Source organism: Macaca nemestrina, chromosome 12 (genome assembly GCF_043159975.1).
Source record: "Macaca nemestrina isolate mMacNem1 chromosome 12, mMacNem.hap1, whole genome shotgun sequence".
NCBI classification, from domain to species: domain Eukaryota; kingdom Metazoa; phylum Chordata; class Mammalia; order Primates; family Cercopithecidae; genus Macaca; species Macaca nemestrina.
The window spans coordinates 94,867,378-94,888,435 of NC_092136.1; the positions used below are offsets into that span (position 1 = coordinate 94,867,378).

At 37.5% G+C, this 21,058-nt stretch overlaps 1 protein-coding gene and 1 pseudogene across 2 annotated transcripts in view; one reads left to right on the forward strand and one right to left on the reverse strand.

The window, feature by feature from the left end:
• LOC105484325 (lysine demethylase 4D) overlaps positions 1-11,552 on the forward strand; it is a 24,379-nt gene extending 12,827 nt beyond the window's left edge. The window contains exons 3-4 of one of the 2 annotated variants that reach the window (XM_011745841.3): positions 7,991-8,140; positions 9,064-11,552. In XM_011745841.3, the coding sequence (XP_011744143.1) occupies positions 9,410-10,981 (1,572 nt within the window). In that variant the 5' untranslated portion in view covers positions 7,991-8,140; positions 9,064-9,409 and the 3' untranslated portion in view covers positions 10,982-11,552. The remainder of the gene's footprint in view (positions 1-7,990; positions 8,141-9,063) is intronic. The other variant, XM_011745840.2, reaches the window with a different exon arrangement.
• Positions 8,338-8,489, reverse strand: LOC112427187 (U2 spliceosomal RNA; annotated as a pseudogene).
• Positions 11,553-21,058: the final 9,506 nt, after the last annotated feature.

The following is a 21,058-nucleotide window of genomic DNA, read 5'->3' on the forward strand; positions in this document are numbered from 1 at the left end:
GGGTAACATAGTGAGACCCTGTCTCCACAAAAAAATTAATAAAAAGTTAGGCATGGTGATGTGTGCCTGTTAGTTCCAGCCAGTTGGGAAACTGAGGCAGGAGGATTACCTGAACCTAGGAGGTTGAGGCTGCAGTGAGCTGTGATCATGCCACTGCACTCCAACCTGGGCAACAGAGTGAGACCCTGTCTTAAAAAACTAAAAATTAAAATCCACAAAATTACTACTTTTTACCTGCTAGAATTGCTATAATGAAAAAGACGTAAGTATTGATGTGGATGTTCAGAAATTGGAACCCTCATATATTGCTGGTTATAAATGTTACATTTACTTTGAAAAACTGTGTAGCAACTTCTTAAAACGTGAAATATGCAGTTATCACATGGTTCAGCAATTATACTCCTAGGTATCTACCCAAGATAAAAACACATTCACACATAAACTTGTACATGAATGTTCATGATAGTATTATTCATAATAGTCCCCAAATGAAAACAACCCAATTATCCATCAAATGATGAATGGATAAGTAAAATGCAGTATATCCATACCATAGATTATTATTTGGTCATAAGAAACAAAATACTGATACATACTACAGCATGGTTGAACCTCAAAAACATGTTGCATGAAAGAAGCCAGACACAAAATATTGCATGTTATATTCCATTTATATTAAATGTCCAGAGTGGGCAAATCTATATAGATAGAAAGTAGATTAGTGGTTGCCTGGAGTTAGGGGTGGAAATGGGCTGTGACTGCAAATGGAACAAGGTTTGTTTTTGAAGTGATAGAAGTATTCTAAAACTAGGTTTTGGTTATGGTCACACAGCACTGTAAATATACTAAAAACCATTGAAGTGTACACTTAAAATTGATGAATTTCGTGTTGTGTAAATTATATCTCAATAAAGTTGTTTAAAAACTACTTGAAGCAAATTTGATAAAATATTAAGGTTTCAGTTCTGGCTGGTTGGAATGCAGGTTTTTGTTTCTCAAAACAAAAACTCAGACACCACAAATTCAGGCCCCAATATGAAAGGAGATGAACATATAAATGTAGAGTCTTTTCATTATAGTCTTACGTTCAACTACTGACAGGTGCCCCCATTTTCAAAGGAAATGAATAGGTTCTTGTCGGAGCACTCTCAGTGATGCCTACCAGTCATATGTAGCAAACGCAACTCTTTAGTACCTGACTCAAATACAAGCCAAGAATAACTAGACATACGAGGAAAACGTTTAACATGAAAGACAGAAACCAAGACATCGTGGAAGGGTGAACTCAGAGGAAACAGACACAATGTAGAGAGCAAATAAAACTTAAAAATTCTTATAATACTTAGAGAAGAGAAAATCTGCAGCCATGGAAATTTTCAGAAATATATAATGAAAGGAATATTCAGAGAACAAAAAAAATTACTGGAAATTAAAAATAATTTTCAGAAGGTTTGGAAGATAATAACAAAAGAAAAAGCATTAGGAAATGGAGGGTAAAGAAAATTAGAGAATCAATTGAGAGGTTGCTGTCTAACGGTATTTGCTGTCTAATGGTATTTCCAGAGAAGAAGAAAAGTGAAAATGTAGAAAGGAATGTCAAAGGAATGATGTAAGACAATTTCACATCAAGGAACAACATGAGTTTCTATATTGAAAATTATAGCACAATAATTGACAAAGAAGACTTACCAATTATATCTTAATGAAATCTTAGAAAACAAGGAACAGAAGAATACCCTAATAGTGTTCAGAGAGTAAAGACAGATTACAAAAAGGAACAGAAAACAGGTTTTGGATTTTTGGAAGGTGGAATTCAGCAGAACAATGTCTTGAAAATCCTGAAAGAAAAGCACGAGGATAGAACAAAGACATTTTCAGACTCAGACATGCATACTTTGGGAGAGATATGTGATATTTGTGGCCATCCAATAACTTTAAATTCCCTTTTTATTTTTCGGTAAACCTCCAACTTTATGATCCCTGCCTCACCAAGGTCAGAGCCAGAACTCAATTATCCAGAATCTATTGCAGTGAAGACATAGAGATATGACCTAGACTCTTCCAATCAGACATTCCCATGGAGGACTATAATGTAAAGAAATATGAGGAAGTAGATTTCATGACAGATCTGTTCCTGGAGAAGGGTAGTGACAGACGGTGACCTTTCAGAGGCAGCAGTAGCTTAGACTCTAATTGGAAATGTCCCTTGCCCAGAGTCTTTGGTGCCTTTGACCAGAGGATGTATAGGAATGCCTAACTATTGTTTGTTGAGTAATCTGGATATTGTTCCTGGATACACAGGCTCCAATCCTTAGTCTCTGGTCCTGCTGAAGATTCTGTGAGCTACTTAATAATCTCTAATGAAGCTTCTAAGGATCCTTCTGGTAGATATGCTTTACCAACACAAAGGAGTAAACCAGAAAGGAGACTTGAGATGGGGGGAGTCAGGATTTAACATAATAGAGAGGGAAAGGGAACCCCTAGGATTACAATGACTAGAAACCTCAAGATGCAGGTCATGCAACAACCTGAAGACAAGAATCAGCCTAGACTGAAGTAAGCATCTGAGGGCTCCAGTAAGAATATTTCTGAGAAAAGAAATCTGATTCAGTACCAGATGTATTTTATGCATTTAGAAGAGATTTACCTTTCTGGAAATGAATCTGGGAATGAATTAATATAAAGTGTAAAGCCAAGCAAATGAAAGAATGAGACAATTATTAACTACTGGATAAATAAAAATTTATACACATATATAGAATTCACTTTAAGCCAAAGGGGGTTTTTTTAAAAAGTTAAAAAAGTTACTGACTAGTTTACAGAATCTCTGGGAGAGTCCATGTAAGTCCAAACTTACATGCTACTCAAGACATGTATTTAAAATGTATTGACAGTCCAAAGAAGCATATATTAGATAATCCTTAAAACTCAATAGAGTGGTGTGTCCTTGTAGATGGATTCAGGAAGACTTCTGGCTCCTGCCTCTCTCTGCTGCCAGATAGCACTGTTACTGCTGCAGTATCCATGCAATAGATGAAAATAAAGATGATCTGAATGAGGCTAATAATCCCATGTTCAATTTATTATATGTCACAATGAAATAATAAAGCTGCCCTTAAGATACTGGATTTAAAGGCCAAGTCCCAAACTTTGGGTTTTAGGTCACAATTTAATCTATGCAGTCCGTGCCTGATACTTGCTGCCGTGTGTCTTTCTCCTTTATATCCAGACTCCTCTAGATGTTCATAAAAAGAAGTCCACACCAAATACTGGCATTTGTAGGCACAAAAGGTATAGGGAAAGTTGCCTTTAACCATCTTTTTCTTCCTTTCCTCTCCTTTTCCTCCCTCCCTCCTTCACTCCCTCCCTCCCTTCCTTCCTTCCCTTTCTTCCTTTTTTTTTTTTTTGGACTGAGTTTCACTCTTCTTGCCCAGGCTGGAGTGCAATGGTGCGATCTCGGCTCACTGCAGCCTCTACCTCCCAGGTTCAAGTGATTCTCCTGCCTCAGCCTCCCGAGTAGCTGGGATTACAGGCCACCACCACGTCTGGCTAATTTTTGTATTTTAAGTAGACAGGATTTCACCATGTTGGCCAGACTGATCTTGAACTCCTCACCTCAGGTATCCTGCCCACCTTGGCCTCCCAAAGTGCTGGGATTACAGGCGTGAGCTACCACGCCCACCTTTACCTTCCTTTTCTCATGCAGCTTATCAAGAAGGGTCTATCAAAGCATTTGAGTCAGAGACATATAGATATTTTGGAGAGAGAAGCAAGCACATCTCATGGAAGAGACTTATTCCCTAAAGACAAGTGCCCATTAGAGATGACAGCTGCTTGTCAAGTAAGACACATTCTGGAGAGCTGCCACCTCAACAGCTTGTATTAAGCACCAAATAAATGTAGCACTCGTGGAGTATAGAAGATAGAATTCTCACCAAGGTCTGAGGTTGGTATAGAAAGATCCCTGATGTGGAGAGCCTCAGATTGGTCTGGAAGGCAGAGTTTATAACTTAGAAAAGAGAAGGAAGAGATAAGTGAAGCAAGGGAAGAAAAGCATAGAGTCAAGAACAAGGATTAGGAGTATTTGATTAGAACTAAGTTTCTATAAGAAAATTGAGATAAATTTGGGAAACAAGAAGCAATAAAGATGTGGTTTAAACACAATCATTTACTTTGTTCCTTTCCAAACCTCACTAAAGTGACAGTAACAGGGTTTTTGTTTTAAGAAGTGAACTTACAAAGACAGAAAATGGTAAAGGAAAACAGGTAGTGGCCAGTTTTGGAAATTGGAAAGCAGATGGACAAGTATAAACTGATTTATCAAACACCAGAAAGTTGAGTCCTAAATTGGCAACGAGGAAAGCCAAGAAACAACACAATTGTCTCTACAGAATCCAAAAGGCTTAGGATGTCATGGCATTGGGTACCTCTGGGAGTGACAGTTAAAATGAGGCTAAGGAGAATTTGTTGAAAGTCTGTCTAACAAAATAGAGCCCTAGGTTCCCACCCTCCTCTAAGCAGCTGGATAAACTGTGTCTCTTACACCCTGGCAGAAGACTGAGCTTCATTTTCTAGAGTAGGAAAAAAAGGTGGCCTCTGGAGTGGGAATTTCCAGATACTTTTGAGAGTGTGGTTGTCATAGGGAAAATAAGTTGATAAAGTGAACTGTACAAGTAGGGTACTTTTAGAAATGTGTAGCCTCTTTTGCCATTTGGTAGGAAAGTCAGACCTGTACCCTCCAGGAGAAAGATTGAAGCATCTTTTGTGTTGAGTATGACCAGCTCTAGAAATACCAGTGTTATGAGTTCACCTAGGAAACAGCCCAGTTAGAATATCATGCAGGGAAGCATAATCAATAAAACCATTCATGTACCCTGAGCTTCTAATCTGCCTTTTTTTGTGCTGTACTTTTATATATAAGGCAATTACTAAAGGTCAGCAGACATTGAGGAAAGCCTTAGGTGAAAGCAAAAAAAAGAAAGATAAAATGGACAAAAGGCAATTTCAAAGAAACAGACCATGCAGGGAGAAAAACAAAATAGAATTTCAAAAACCATTGAGATTTTAGTATTGAGAGATAAAAGAAGAAATGCTCCCATGAAGCAAGAATAAGACAGTAAGAAAGAAAGGAATGTACATACATGCAGAAACTCTCAGGTAACAGAAATGATCTCTGGAAATTAAAAATTTGGAGAAATGAAAAAGACAAAGAGAAAGGAAGTTTAGAGATACAGATGAAGAAATTTTTTAGAAAATAAAATGCAGTGATAAAGCAATAGAAAATTTCGGGGAGGGGAAAACAAAGAAGTAAAAATTAAAGGTCTAATTCATGAGAGGTTCAATATCCAAATAAGAGGAGTTAATATACAGATGAAAAGGAGTAGAGGAAATCAAAGAAAGAACTAAAAAAAAAAAAAAAAATCCTGAAATTAAAGAACTTCATTTTTGAGACTGATAAAATTTAAGAATATGGGTTCAAAAAAAGCTTCTATAAACGTTGATAGAGAGAGAGAAACAACCTAAAATAAACAACACACACAATGAACAGGTCATCTGTAAAGAACCAAGAATCATATTCATATCCTCTTCATACTCATGCTCACACCAATACCCACACAATAATTTCAAAAGTTAATAACTATTCTCTCCAAAATACAGATTAAAAGTATAATTAAAGTCAGAATTAAAGGTGCAATTAGCATATACAAAGAAAAAAACTATGATAATATCTCCATCTAGATGAAGGAATATTATAACTTTCTAAACATGAAAAGCACGAAAAATATTACAAAGGGAAATGAAACATTGTATGTCAAAAACATTTTTGTTAAATAAATTTAAAGAAATACAAGTTAAATGACAAACTGGCAAAAAATAACATATCTAACAAAAGGGTTTAATATGTAAAATATTGATGTAATTAATATGTAAAATGTTTATATAAGTAGGTAAGAAAATACCCTGGGACCCGATTAGAAAAAAACGGTCAAAGGTTGTGAACCAATACATAAGATGAAATCCAAAAGACTAATATTTATGAAAAAAATCAAAATCAACCTTAGTGGTAGTCCAAGGAATGTAAATTAAAAGTTGATCTAACTTTTTAACTACCAAAATTAGTAAAATATATATTTTTTCTAAGTAAAGTTGGCCAGTGTTCAGGATGTAAAATATGTTTTTTCTTTAAAGTTTTGGCAACATGTATTAAAGATCTTAAAATATTTAAATTTTATAATAAGGTAATTTCATTTTTAAGTATCTTAATCTAAGAAATTTCATTCAACCAATATTTTACAGGAGAAATGAATTTCTAAACTTCTTTTCTCTTTGTCTTTTTCATTTCTCCAAATTTTTATGTTTTAGATACTGAAATACGGACTACATATTTAAGTAAAAGTGATTCGTAATAATCGTGGAAAAGTGAAAACAAAATAGCTGTCCAATAATAGAGGAAAAGTTTAATCACTTGTCTATATAGAGTAGAATGTTTTCAGTTATCAAATATATTATGCTTATAAATTATTTTAAATAAGTAGTAGATTTTCTAACTGAGACAAAAATTCGATTAAACATAGCATTTAGATATTGACTATCAGAAGAAACAATGGCTGATATCTGAGGCATTTGGTCAACAATCCCCCACTTGAAGTAATAGATTTGAAATACATAAGCAGCAAGAAAGACAAACAGGCTCTCCTATTGTCCTACAGTTTGGGAAAGGGCTGTAGTGAAAAGGACTTTAAACTTACTCAGCTTCACTTCTTAACTTCCCCAGTTTAACACCCCCCAACACACACACACAGCAAGAAGCTTAGGAGGCATTATTTCCAAAAGACCCAAAGAAAGACTTTCTAATTTCCAGAAATCCATTAATTTTAAGGGATCAAGTATTATTTTTTAAATTATTCTGATAAGAAGAAAATACTTTTCTTTGGTTGTCAGAACTGTCAAGTTTTCTTAGATGATGAATTCTGCCTTATTGTGATTACTGTGGGTAAGGGCAAAATGGAAGAGTATCAAGTGACAGTGTAATTATTCTCTACTGGTAGCTATGGCTCCAGTTGAAAGAAGCAAGAAGTAGTCTCACAACAAAAGCAACCACTGAAGACTCATAGAGAAGTGACTCATTTGGCTAGAACACTGAAGGATCACTCTGTCATTGTACCCGGCAAATTCTAAGCAGTTATTTTTTTTTTTGGAGCACAGTCACACTTACACATTGTAGTATTTCCTTTTGATATGCAACATCTGAAGACTCTATGTATAAGAAGACATTGCATCATTCTTCCTAGAATCCTTAGAAATGTAGAAAAGAAATAATGTAGTTTATAAAACAGATACAAAGTGCTCGATCCAAAGCTTATTTTACTTGTATATTCAAAAAGAAATACGGATTTGTGTGATTTTTCATAGTCAGCATTTTGTTATTTCTTGAGGGAGAGACCCTCAGCATGGTATTTAAGTTTCTGATATTTAATTATCCTTCTACATTGTCTCACTTTTCTCTTTTCATTTCTTTAGAGCAAGTTTTCTAATAGAAAGAATGAAATATTTTATTTTATATTCCAAAAATATAAAGAATTCATAATAAAATCATTGTCGAATAATTTTTAAGATTAAAAAATTGGGGCCGGGTGCGGTGGCTCAAGCCTGTAATCCCAGCACTTTGGGAGGCTGAGGCGGGTGGATCACGAGGTCCAAAGATCGAGACCATCCTGGCTACCTGGTGAAACCCCGTCTCTACCAAAAAATACAAAAAACTAGCCGGGTGAGGTGGCGGGCGCCTGTAGTCCCAGCTACTCGGGAGGCTGAGGCAGGAGAATGGCGGGAACGCGGGAGGTGGAGCTTGCAGTGAGCCCAGATCGCGCCACTGCACTCTAGCCTGGGCGACAGAGCGAGACTCCGTCTCAAAAAAAAAAAAAAAAAAATTGGGATGAGATTGGGAGACTATCATATGATACAGGTAATCTTGTCACTTGTACATCCTCAGTGTCTCGCTTGAGTAGTGACAACTTTAAGTAGGAGAGGAAGACAAGCTGGATCCTTGGGTTCTTCTATAAGGAAGATAAAGAGAGCACACCCTGTGGTGTCTAGATGTCCTTGGGGCTTCACTGTAGACTATCATTGGACCCTCTGACAGGTACTGACCATATGTCTGGGAAAAGGGAGATGTTATATTCAATGGTGACTATGTAGCACAATATTGCCCTTGGTAGAAATAAAGACATATAAAGGAGTAACTTAGTTTCAGGAGAAAGATCATCAATTTGTATTAAACCAGTTGACTTTCATGGGCTCAGTGGGCCATCCAAGATGGAGAAGGAAAGCAGAAGCTTAGGAGAGAGTCAGTTACTGGAGAAAGCTATGACAATAAATAACATGTTTAAAGGGAAACTGCGTGGTACTAACGGAAGCCCTGAACATAAATAGGAAATTTTAAGAAATATAGATTACTACACTTGATCTTAGCCAAAAGGCCAAGAAGCAATTCAAACACAGATTACTTTGCCTCCTTTTCATCTTTATATAAATGGAATTATGTAATAGGTATTCTTTTGAGTCTTGATAATTTTACTCAATATTGATCTTTAAAACTGCATTTTCATGTGACTTTTGTTTATCTTCATTGCTAGATGGTATTCTGTTGTGTGAATATACTGCAGTCTACCTATTCATTCCATGCTGATGGACATTTGGATTGTTTACACTGTTTGGCTACCAAAAACAATGTTGTTATGAATATTATTGGATGTGACTTTCAGCTCACAACCATACACATTTCCTAAGCATGTGGAACAGTTGGATCACAGCACATGTGTACGTTCAGTTTTAGAAGATACTGTTCAAACAGTTTTCCAAAGTGATTATAGTGCTTCATATTCTCTGTAGTAGGGTATGACAATTCCCACTGTTCCACATCCACACCACCACTTGATTTATCAATCTTATAAAATTTTAGCCTCTCTTTTTAATATTAGTATTCTATTTGGGTATTTAATTTGTGGGTGCCTAATACTTTTTTCCAAATATAAATTTTTAATCTCTGTGTATTCTTTCTTTTAGATTTCGTTCTAAACACTGAAGACATACTCTGCTACATTTGGGTCACACCCCCAGCTCTAAGTAATTTAATAGACTTTAAGAAGACAGAGCCCGGCAGCAACTGAAACATAACAGAGTTGCAGGGTCAGCTAACATTAATGCCTGGGCAAAGCTGTTGCCCAGAGTGGAATCTCACTAGTGAATAAACAAGCCCGAGAAAAATTATCATCTCATTTGCAAAAAAAAGTAGGCTGGTAGACCCTCCTACCTCATAGATACACCAACCCAATTTTTTTAAAAGTAGCATTTTCCTACATTGTCAACTATCTGGAACATACCTAAACACTGGGAGTTTACTGCTTATTAAATGGAAACTATGAAGTCTAAGGCCAACTATGGCCAGAATCCAAATTGTAACATAATGATATTTCATCCAACCAAAGAAGAGTTTAATGATTTTGATAAATATATTGCTTACATGGAATCCCAAGGTGCACACAGAGCTGGCTTGGCTAAGATAGTTCCACCCAAAGAATGGAAAGCCAGAGAGACCTATGATAACATCAGTGAAATCTTAATAGCCACTCCCCTCCAACAGGTGGCCTCTGGGCGGGCAGGGGTGTTTACTCAATACCATAAAAAAAAGAAAGCCATGACCGTGGGGGAGTATCGCCACTTGGCAAACAGTAAAAAATATCAAACTCCACCACACCAGAATTTCGAAGATTTGGAGCGAAAATACTGGAAGAACCGCATCTATAATTCACCAATTTATGGTGCTGACATCAGTGGCTCCTTGTTTGATGAAAACACTAAACAGTGGAATCTTGGGCACCTGGGAACAATTCAGGACCTGTTGGAAAAGGAATGTGGGGTTGTCATAGAAGGCGTTAACACACCCTACTTGTACTTTGGCATGTGGAAGACCACATTTGCTTGGCACACGGAGGACATGGACCTTTACAGCATCAACTACCTGCACCTTGGGGAGCCCAAAACTTGGTATGTGGTGCCCCCAGAGCATGGCCAGCGCCTGGAACGCCTGGCCAGGGAGCTCTTCCCAGGCAGTTCCCGGGGCTGTGGGGCCTTCCTGCGGCACAAGGTGGCCCTCATCTCGCCTACAGTTCTCAAGGAAAATGGGATTCCCTTCAATCGCATAACTCAGGAGGCTGGAGAGTTTATGGTGACCTTTCCCTATGGCTACCATGCTGGCTTCAACCATGGTTTCAACTGTGCGGAGGCCATCAATTTTGCCACTCCACGATGGATTGATTATGGCAAAATGGCCTCCCAGTGTAGCTGTGGGGAGGCCAGGGTGACCTTTTCCATGGACGCCTTCGTGCGCATCCTGCAACCTGAGCGCTATGAGCTGTGGAAACGTGGGCAAGACCGGGCAGTTGTGGACCACATGGAGCCCAGGGTACCAGCCAGCCAAGAGCTGAGCACCCAGAAGGAGGTCCAGTTGCCCAGGAGAGCAGCGCTGGGCCTGAGACAACTCCCTCCTCACTGGGCCCGGCATTCCCCTTGGCCTCTGGCTGCCCGCAGTGGGACGCGCTGCCACACCCTTGTGTACTCTTCACTCCCACGCCGATCTGCAGTTAGTGGCACTGCTACGCAGCCCCGGGCTGCTGCCGTCCACAGCTCTAGGAAGCCCAGCTCAACTCCATCATCCACCCCTGGTCCATCTGCACAGATTATCCACCCATCAAATGGCAGACGTGGACGTGGTCGCCGTCCTCAGAAACTGAGAGCTCAGGAGCTGACCCTCCAGACTCCAGCCAAGAGGCTCCTCTTAGCGGGCACAACATGCACAGTTTCAGGCCCAGAACCTGAGCCCCTACCTGAGGGTGGGGCTTTGATGGACAAGCCTGTACCACTGAATCCAGGGCTCCAGCATCCTGTAAAGGCTTCTAGGTGCAGCTGGGCCCCTGTGCCCTAAGCCCACGGGCTGCCTTTATATCCCACTGCCCTGCTGTGTGGCAGTTTGATGAAACTGGTTACATTTACATCCCAAAACTTTGAGTTTGCAGGACTCTGGTCATGCATGAAAGAGCCCCTCTGGTGATGCCCTTGGATGCTGCCAAGTCCATGATAGTTTTCAATTTTGCAATACTTTGTTCTTCCTACTGGACCCTGGAATGTGTTTGGATATTGCTAAAATCTATTTCTGCAGCTGAGGTTTTATCCACTGGACACATTTGTGTCTGAGAACTAGATCTTGTTGAGGTTAGCATAACCTGGTATATGCAACTACCATCCTCTGGGCCAACAGTGGAAGCTGCTGCACTTGTGAAGAATCCTGAGCTTTGATTCCTTTTCAGTCTACCCATTTGTCTCTTCCCCTCCCCTACCCCCTTTTCCTTATAAAACTAGGTTCTTTTTACAGATAAGGTCAGTAGAGTTCCAGAATAAAAGATATGACTTTTCTGAGTTATTTATGTACTTAAAATATGTTGTCACCAGTATTTGTTCCCAAATATATTAAAGGTAATCAAAATGTTAAAATCTGATTTTATTTCAAATATCGTGTTTTCAACCTGTGTGTGTACGTGTGTGTGTGTGTAGATAATTCTTTATGTACTTCATGATTATTTGAAGACATGTCATTGTGTGGTGGTGAATGAGCTCAGGGGATGGTTGTCGCATTATGGCTGTCCAGCTGAGTAGCGGGGCTGGTTTGCATTCATGCTTCAAGGATGGTGGATTAGTCCGTTCTTGCATTGCTATAAAGGAACACCTGAAACTGGGTAATTTATAAATAAAAGAGGTTTAATTCCCTCACAGTTTCACAGGCTATACAGGAAGCATGATGCTGGCATCTGCTCAGCTTCTAGGGAAGCCTTAGGAAACTTAGAATCATGGGTGAAGGGGAAGCAGGCATTTCATGTGGTTGGAGCAGGAGAAAGAGAGAGGGGGATGGTGCCACACACTTTAAATGACCAGATCTCATGAGACCTCACTCACTATTGCAAGGATAGTACCAAGAGGGATGATGCTAAACCATTCATGAGAAACCCAATCCCATGATCCATGTACCTCCAACCAGGCCTCACCTCCAGCACTGGGGATTACAATTTGACATGTGATTTTGTTGGGACACAAACCCAAACCATGTAAGATGGCTTGATAGGGTCAACCTGGTGCTTAGCTAAATAGCAGGACCCAAGTTTCTGGGAAAGATGAGCAGCCCTAAGATAAAAGTACCATTATCTAACTAGTTTTTCTCACAGGCTCCACTGCCTTTTCAAAGCTGTGTGTATATTTCACACTGGTAACTCACCTACTCAGCCCAGTAAACAAGTCTCCAAACAAGTGAACAAGACCATTTCAACTAGTAATGTGTACTGTGTAGAAATTAAAGCAGAATTGAATGGCAGAGCAGAATGAGTAGGTGCTGGCCCAGTTGCTGGTCCCAGAAGGCTTCACAGAGGTGGAGACCTTTCTGAGACCCAATTGACAAAATGAGAAGATCCAGAGCAGAGTTTTCCACCTGTAGGGAACAGTAAGTGCAATAGACCTACCTTGGAACTTGGGGGTCTTGTTTTTCCAGGAATGCAAGATAAGCTCATTTGTTTCTGGGGCATAGAGAGGAAGGAGAGAGGCGGGGGCAAAGCATGTAGGGCCTTGTGTCTCACGTTAAATACATTATTTGATATTCTTCAACTTGAGAAGGCACTGGAAGTTTAAAACAGCAGTTGATAAAATGTGACTTACACATTAAATAATCAGCTTAGTTCTGTGGAGAATGTATAGACAAGAGAAGCAGTTAGGCCATCTAAGTAATAATACAAGTGACAGTGATGGTTACTTAGACTTCTGTTTCCATATTGAAAATGTACACAAGTTAACTTGTAAATGGCTTTTATCACATTGAGGTGCTTTTTTAATACCTAATATGTTGACAGTTTTTAATCATGAAAAAGTGTTGAATTTTGTCAAATGCTTTTTCTGCATGTATTGTGATCATATGATCCCAATATAATATATAGTGTAGCACACTGTGTATCATATAGTGTATCAATTAACATATAGTATATCACATTGATTTGCGTATGTTGATTCATTTAATGTTCTGTGAAATTCAGTTTGGCATTATTGCATCTATGTTCATCAGGAATATTAGCCTGTGATTTTCTTTTCTTGTTGCATCCTTGTCTGGCTTTGATATCGTGGTGGTGCTGGTCTTGTAAAATGAGTTTGAAAGTATTCTCTTAAATTGTTTGGAAGTGTTTGAGGAGAATTTTTCTTAATTATTCTTTAAAACTTAGGAAGAAGTTATCATTGAAGACATTAGGTAATATGCTTTTATTCAATAGGAAACTTTTTTATTACTCATTTAATTTACTTATTAGTTATTGGTCTGTTCACATATTTTGTGTCTTCATGATTCAGTTTTAATAGGTTGTATGTTTCTAGGAATTTATGCATTTCTTCTAAGTTACCCAATTTGTTATATAATTGTTCATGGTAGTTTATTATCCTTTGTATTTCTGTGGTGTCAGTTGTAATGACCCTTATTTATAATTTCATTTTTGCCTCTTCTCTCTTTTTTTCTGTATCTGGCTGAAGGTTTGTCAATTGTGTTGTCTTTTAAAAAAACCAGCTCTTAATTTCATTGATCTTTTCTATTGATTTTCTAGTCTTTATTTCATTTACTTCTGCTCTGATCTTTATTAGTTTTTTAATCTGATGACTTTAAGCTTAGTTTTTTTTTCCTAGTTCCTTGAGGTATAACATTAGATTATTAGAGATCTTGCACTTTTCCTAATGTAGGTGTTTATCAATTAACCTTCTCTCTTAGAACTGCTTTTGCTGTAACTCCTAAGTTTTGTATGTTATATGTTCATTTTCATTTCTCTCAAGATATTTTTTGAATTTCCTTTGATTTATTCTTTGACCTGTTCAAGACTGTGTTGTTTAATTTTCACATAATTTTAAAATTTCCAATTTTCTTTCTGTTACTTCTTTCTAAGTTTATATCATTGTGGTCAGAAAAGATGCTTGACATGATTTAATCTTCTTACATTTGTTAAGATTTGTTATGTGGCCTAACGTGATCTATCCTGGAAAATGTTCCTTGCTGTTAGATGAAATGTTTTGTATATGTTTGACAGGTCCATTTGGTCTATAGTGCTGTTCAGGTCCTCTGCTTCCTTATTGATTATGTTTGGGTGATATATCTTTGGTTGAAATTGGGGTAATTAAGTCCCCTAATATTATTATTGTATTGCTATATACATGTATATACACATATGTATGTATAAATAGTAAATATTAAAAGAACTGTGGGATATATATATTATTGTGTTGCTATATATATGCATATATACATATATTTGCTTTATATATATAAAGTAGGTGCTCTGATGTTGGGTGCATATATATGTACAATTGTTATATCCCTCAGTTCTGTTAATATTTGCTTTATATATGTATATATATATAAAGTAGGTGCTCTGATATTGGGCACACATGTATTTACAATTGTTATATTTTCCTGATGAATTGACTACTTTGTCATTATATAATGACCTTCTTTGTCTCTTGTGATAGTTTTCTTAAGTTCTATTTTATCTGATGTAAGTGTAGCTACCTCTGCTCTCTTTTAGTTACTGCTTGCATGGAGTATCTTTTCTTCATCTCTGCACTTTCAGCCTATGTAGATCCTTAAAGGTAAAGCCTCTGCACTTTCAGCCTATGTAGATCCTTAAAGGTAAAGTGAGTCTCTTGTAGGCAGCATATAATTGGATCCCATTTGTTTAAAACCTATTTAGCCACTCAGTGTCTATTCATTGGGGAATTTAATCCATTACAGTTAATAATATATGATAAGTCCAAGCTCATATCATACTCAAAGGTGAAAAGCTAAAAGCTTTTTCTATAAGATAAGGAACAAGACAAGGATTCCCACTCTTACCAATTCTTAGTTAAAAAAGAAAGAAAAGGCATCCAGACTGGAAAGGAAGTAATGAAATTGTATCTGTTGGATCTTACCAAAATCAACATACAAAAATCAGTAGCATTTCTACACACTTAGAACCAACAATGCAAAAAAAGAAACAATTTCATTTATAATAGCATTAAAGACTAAAACATAACTAGGAATAAATTTAAGGAGGAAAAAGATCTAGACAGTGAAAACTGTAAAACATTGAAGAAATTAAAGAACACAAATTAATGGAAATGTATCCTGTTTTCATATGTTAGAAAAATTAATATTGTTAAAAGTTCTATATTAACCAAGTAATCTATGGATTCAATGCAATCCCTATCAAAATTACAGTGGCATTTTTTATAGAAATAGAGAAATACATCTTTACATTTGCATGGAAACACAAAAGACTCTAAATAGCCAAAGAAATCTGGAGCCAAAAAACACAAAGCTGGAGGCATCACAGTACCTTACTGCAAAGTCTACTACAAATCTGTAGTATCAAAACAGCATGGCAGTGGCATATAAACAGACACATAGACCAGTGGAACAGCATAATGAGCCAAGAAGTAAACCCATGCATTTATGGTCACTTGATCTTTGTTAAAGATACCAAGAACACACAATGGGGAAAGGACAATCTCTTCAGTAAATGATTCTAGGAAAACTGGATAATCCACATGGGGAAGAATGAAATTAAATCCTCATCTCACACCATATACAAATATCAACCCTAAATAGTTAAAAGAATTAAAACATAATACCAGAAGCTGTAAAACTACTAGAAGAAAACAGGGAAAAAACGTCCTTTTTTGGTGTGGTACAGATTTTTTATTTGATTTATTTATATTTTTAAATTTTTAATTTCCATAGGTAATTGGGGAACAGGTGGTGGTTGGTTACATGAGTAAGTTCTTTAGTGGTGATTTGTGAGATTTTGGTGCACCCATCACTCAAGCAGTATACACTGCACCCAATTTGTAGTCTTTTATTCCTCACCCCCTTCCCACCCTTTCCCCTTGAGTCCCCAACATCCATTGTGTCATTCTTGTGCCTTTGCATTCTCACAGCTTAGCTCTCACTTATGAGTGAGAACATATGATGCTTGGTTTCCCATTCCTGAGTTATTCACTTAGAATAATAGTCTCTAATCCCATCCAGGTTGTTGTGAATGCTGTTAACTCATTCCTTTTTATGGGTGAGTAGTATTCCGTTATGTATATATATACCACCATTTGTTTATCCACTTATTGATTGATGGGCATTTGGGTTGGTTCCACATTGCAACTGCAATTTGTGCTGCTATAAATGTGCACATGTAAGACCTGAATAGATGTTTGTTCAAAGAAAACATTAAAATAGCCAACAAGTATATTAAAAGGTGCCCAGCATCATTAATCAGGGAAATGCAAATCAAACTACTTTGAGATACCACTTCACACCTGTTAGGATGGCTATTATCAAAAAGTCAAAAAAGACAGCAAATGTTGACAACGGTATGGAGAAAAGGGAACTCTTATACACTGTTGGTGGGAATATAGATTGGTACAGTCATTACACAAAAAGTATGAAGATTTCCAAAAGAAATTAAAAATAAACCTATCATATGACCCATGAATCCCTCTCCTGGGCATATACCCAAGGTAAATGAAATCATCACCTTGTAAAGATATCTGCATTTCTATGTTCATTGCAGTACTATTCACAGTAGCCAAGATACAGAAACAGCCTGTCTGTCAACTGATGAATGGATAAAGTTTTTTAAATTTTTATTTATTTTTTTTTTGAGATGGAGTCTCGCTCTGTCACCCTGGCTGGAGTGCAGTGTCACCATCTCAGCTCACTGCAACCTCTGCTTCCCATGCTCAAGGGATCCTCCAGCCTCAGCCTCCTGAGTAGCTGGGATTATAGGCATGTGCCACCATGCCCAGTTAATTTTTCTATTTTTAGTAGAGACGGGGTTTCACCATGTTGGCCAGGCTGGTCTGGAACTTCTGACCTCAAGTGATCGGCCTGCCTCAGCCTACCAAAGTGCTGGGGTTACAGGTGTGAGCCACATGCTCAGCCAAGAAATCCTGATACATATACACAATGGAATATTTTTGAGTCCTAAAAATGAATAAAATCTTGCCATTTGCCACAATGTGGATGAGCCTGGAGGATGTTATACTAAGTGACATAAGCCAGACACAGAAAGAAAAATATTGCATGATCTCATTTGTGGAATGTTAAAAAAAGAAAAGAGAAAAATTCAAATATACAGAGATAGAGAATAGAATAGTGGTTACCAACAGCAGGAGTGTGGGATGGAGGAAAAATGAGGAAATGGTCAGAGGATAAAAGATAACATAGATATAGGATGAACAGGTTGAGAGATTTCATGTACCACATGAAGATTATAGGTAATAAAATTGTCTTGCCAGATGTGGTTGCACATGCCTGTAATCCCAGCACTTTGGGAGGTCAAGGCAGAAGGATCGTTTGAGCCCAGGAGTTCAAGACCTGCTTGGGCAACATAATTGAGCTCCCCTCCCTGCAAAATAAATAAATAAATAGTACTAGATTAATGCTAAATGAATATATTTCAACTACTCTAGTCACAAAGACACAAAACAATGAAACAATGGGCATGTGAGATGATGGATATGTTGATTTGCTTCACTGTCGTAACCTTTTTGCTACCTATATGTTCTGTAGAAGCATGTTGTATATCTTAAATATAGATAAAAAATTTTAATAAATAGAACTGCCAGCAATCCCACTACCAGGTGTTAAAAGGAAAAAGCCTTAGACTTTTAAATTTAACATAGTTTATTTGAACAAAGCAAAAAACAACCCTTGAGTCAGGCAGTCCCCAGAGCCAAAACAGGTTCAGGGTACTCTATCCAACAAGGTGATCCAGCAGCATTTATAAAAAATGGTATTGAGGTCTAGGGACAACTTAATTAGTCACAGCTTCATTGGTTTATTGGTTACAGAACCTCCTGCAATTAATTGAAGTACAGCGACTATGATTAAACTCTATATTGCTTTGGAGTGTTGAGCTGAGTGCAGGAGCCAAGTCTAAATCAATGGCCTTTTACAATTTTGCTTAACAATTACCCTCTTTTGGTCATGCTCTTAGCAACTAAAGTGTGACCAAAATTAGGGAAATTGGTGCTACTCTCAGTCACCATTGTGTTGGGTTTCTGGTCTCAACATGTCATTCATAGGTTATGGTGTCCCCATAATCATACATTTATTTAAGTTTTTGTCATTTCAGGCTGAAGGGAAACCATTTAGCATTCATCAGATGGCTGCGTGTAGACATTTGAGACTTTTTGAGAAAATACCGTTCATGAGGGAGACTATTATGACTTTTAGGAGAATAATACCAAGAATTTGAAGTATGCGCCTTAGCCAGGGTCCTCATGAACCAAGTCAATTCAAATGGATTACCCAAAGAGTGAACCAGATTAGTCTATTCATTTTAGCTTAATAGCCTGTTCATTGATAATTTTGGTAACTGAGTCCCTACAATGCTCAATGTATTTATTCACATGCAACAAAAAGTATTAGTGACTAGTTAAAATCCTCCTTGTTCAGCTAGTAGGTATTCTAGCATCCCATGTCTTGGTTAAATTAAAACAGAATGAGAACAAGTGAGTCTCGAAGTCTGATTACAGTATTATCCTATGCAGGGAAAGAGGTAGCCATAGCAAAGATAAGAAAGGTAAGAGTCTCATTATGATTAGTCTTGTTCTTGCATTTTGGGAAAGGCTGTTCACATCTAAGATGCTGTCTACTTCTGGGGAAGCTTGTCCCTAGTCAGCTTTACCTTAAAGTCTCCAACAAGTATACAGTTCAAGAAGTCTGGAAGGATTCTCCTGAGTTGTGAGATGAAGACCAAAGACTTGAGGCAACAAAGATCCACAGTAGTGTGGGCAATGAGAAGAATCTGGCATAATTCCCTCCAATGTGGTTCAAAAGAAGTCCTTTTCTGATATCATTTCCAGAAGACCCAGTAATCAGATTTCTAGATCATGAAAGATCTAATTATCTTCAGTTGATAAGTCATGAAGGGCTTGCTTTACCTGGTGAAAATATTCTTTGGGACAATGCATTGAAACCTTGCAGTATTTATTCATATGAGAGTTTAAGAGAATTGAAGATATATGAAGTGAAGTTTCATCACTAGTGCATAGGCCCTCCAGCAACCATTCCACAAAGGACCAATCCATGCTTTCCAGTGGAGTGGGTCTGATCGCTATTAAAGCCAATAAGAGTGCCTTTGGCCAAAGTAATCCAATTGATTCAGTCAACTGATTCAGTTAACTTCCATTGATTCAGTTAACTTCATCAGTTGATTCTCTTAACTGCCATTATGTTTGTAATACCTTATTTAACCGTCCCACAACTTTTGTCCAGTAAAACAAACACCTCCATCACTGGAGACCCCTCCAAGAATGCCACATAAAGTAAATACATTTTTTTTTTTTTTTTTTTTTTTTTGAGACAGAGTCTTGCTCTGTCACCCAGGCTGGAGTGCAGTGGCATGATCTCGGCTCACTGCAACCTCCGCCTCCTGGGTTCAAGCGATTCTCCTCTCAGGCTCCCAAGTAGCTGGATTACAGGTGTGTGCCACCATGCCTGGCTGATTTTCTGTATTTTTAGTAGAGACAGGGTTTCACTGTGTCAGCCAAGATGGTCTCTATCTCCTGACCTCGTGATCCGCTTGCCTGGGTCTCCTAAATTGCTGAGATTATAGGCATGAGCCACTGCACCTGGCCAGGAAACACATTTTTAAATGACCTTTCACCTACTGCTCTAGTATTCGCCCTTCTGCATACGGAAACTTCTACAAAACTGGAACACAGACTACTGGAAGAACATATTCATATTTCATTAAAACTAGCAATCAAAATTTCTCTGTAAATGTTCAAGTGGTTCATCAGATAGCAGGAGTATGCCACCTGAAGTTTTGATTGTCTCCCTAGGATTATGGGCTTGACAACCAAACACTGGTTATAAACAATTTTAGCAATTTTAGAAGAGTCACCATGCCAATACTTTTAAAAATTTGTATTATTTTGTCTGCTCCATGATGGGTTATGGAGGGCAGAACCTTCAGCAATGGAAACTTTAAAGACCTGGGAAAGACCAGGTGGCTGTCCAGGCCCTCCATGAGTCCATACACATTGAATTTACATTGATTTTACTTCCCTTCAAATATCAGTCTTGTTCCTCCAACTCAGGTACATAGCACTGTCCATTAAACAGGCTACTATAGGCAATTTGATTTGAATCTGTCTTAAGAAGTTCATTCAAATTGCATATCTTTATAATTTCAGCACTGGCTGACCCAGCATGAAAATCTGTTAAAGTATTTCCCTGGTTTCAATCAACTTCTGTTCTGCCTCGTATTCGACTAGCAATCTTATGAAACACTTAGTTTGTTCATAAAAGTTCCTGGAATTCTTACCTAGTGCCATGGCATATTTTCGAAGTTACCGGAATTCTGTACTTGTCAGAATTCTTTCCACAAAATTCCCTGAAGATGAAACACTTCAGGCCATAGTAAATAAGTAACCATTTGTGCATGACAAGACTTGAAATGTCCATAAAGATCTGATGAGAGTTCATTACAATCATGATGCAATTGACATGGAAATTCCATTACTTCTGTTGTATACAACATCTTAAGATAATAACTGGAATTATGATGGACAGCATTACACCAGGATGATCAGATTTATATAAATTTTATACTATTTCTGAAATACATATGAATAACACATCCATACAAATATAGCTCAAAGAAGGTCTAGCATCACTTACTATTTGAAAATGCTTTCCATACAGTTTAATATATCAAATAATCCTAATTAGTTTAATATATCCCTTTCAGATATTTCAGGGGCCCTTCTGGAATGCAACAAAGTCAATTCAAAGTCGAAAGACTTATAATTAAAAATTTAATTTTGGAAAGTTTGTCAAAAATATCAAAGTTTAAAACACTTGATAAAAATGAAGACACAGGTCACTGTGAATAATACTAGTCATTTTTTTAACAAAAATTACAAAATATTTCAAAGACAAATACAG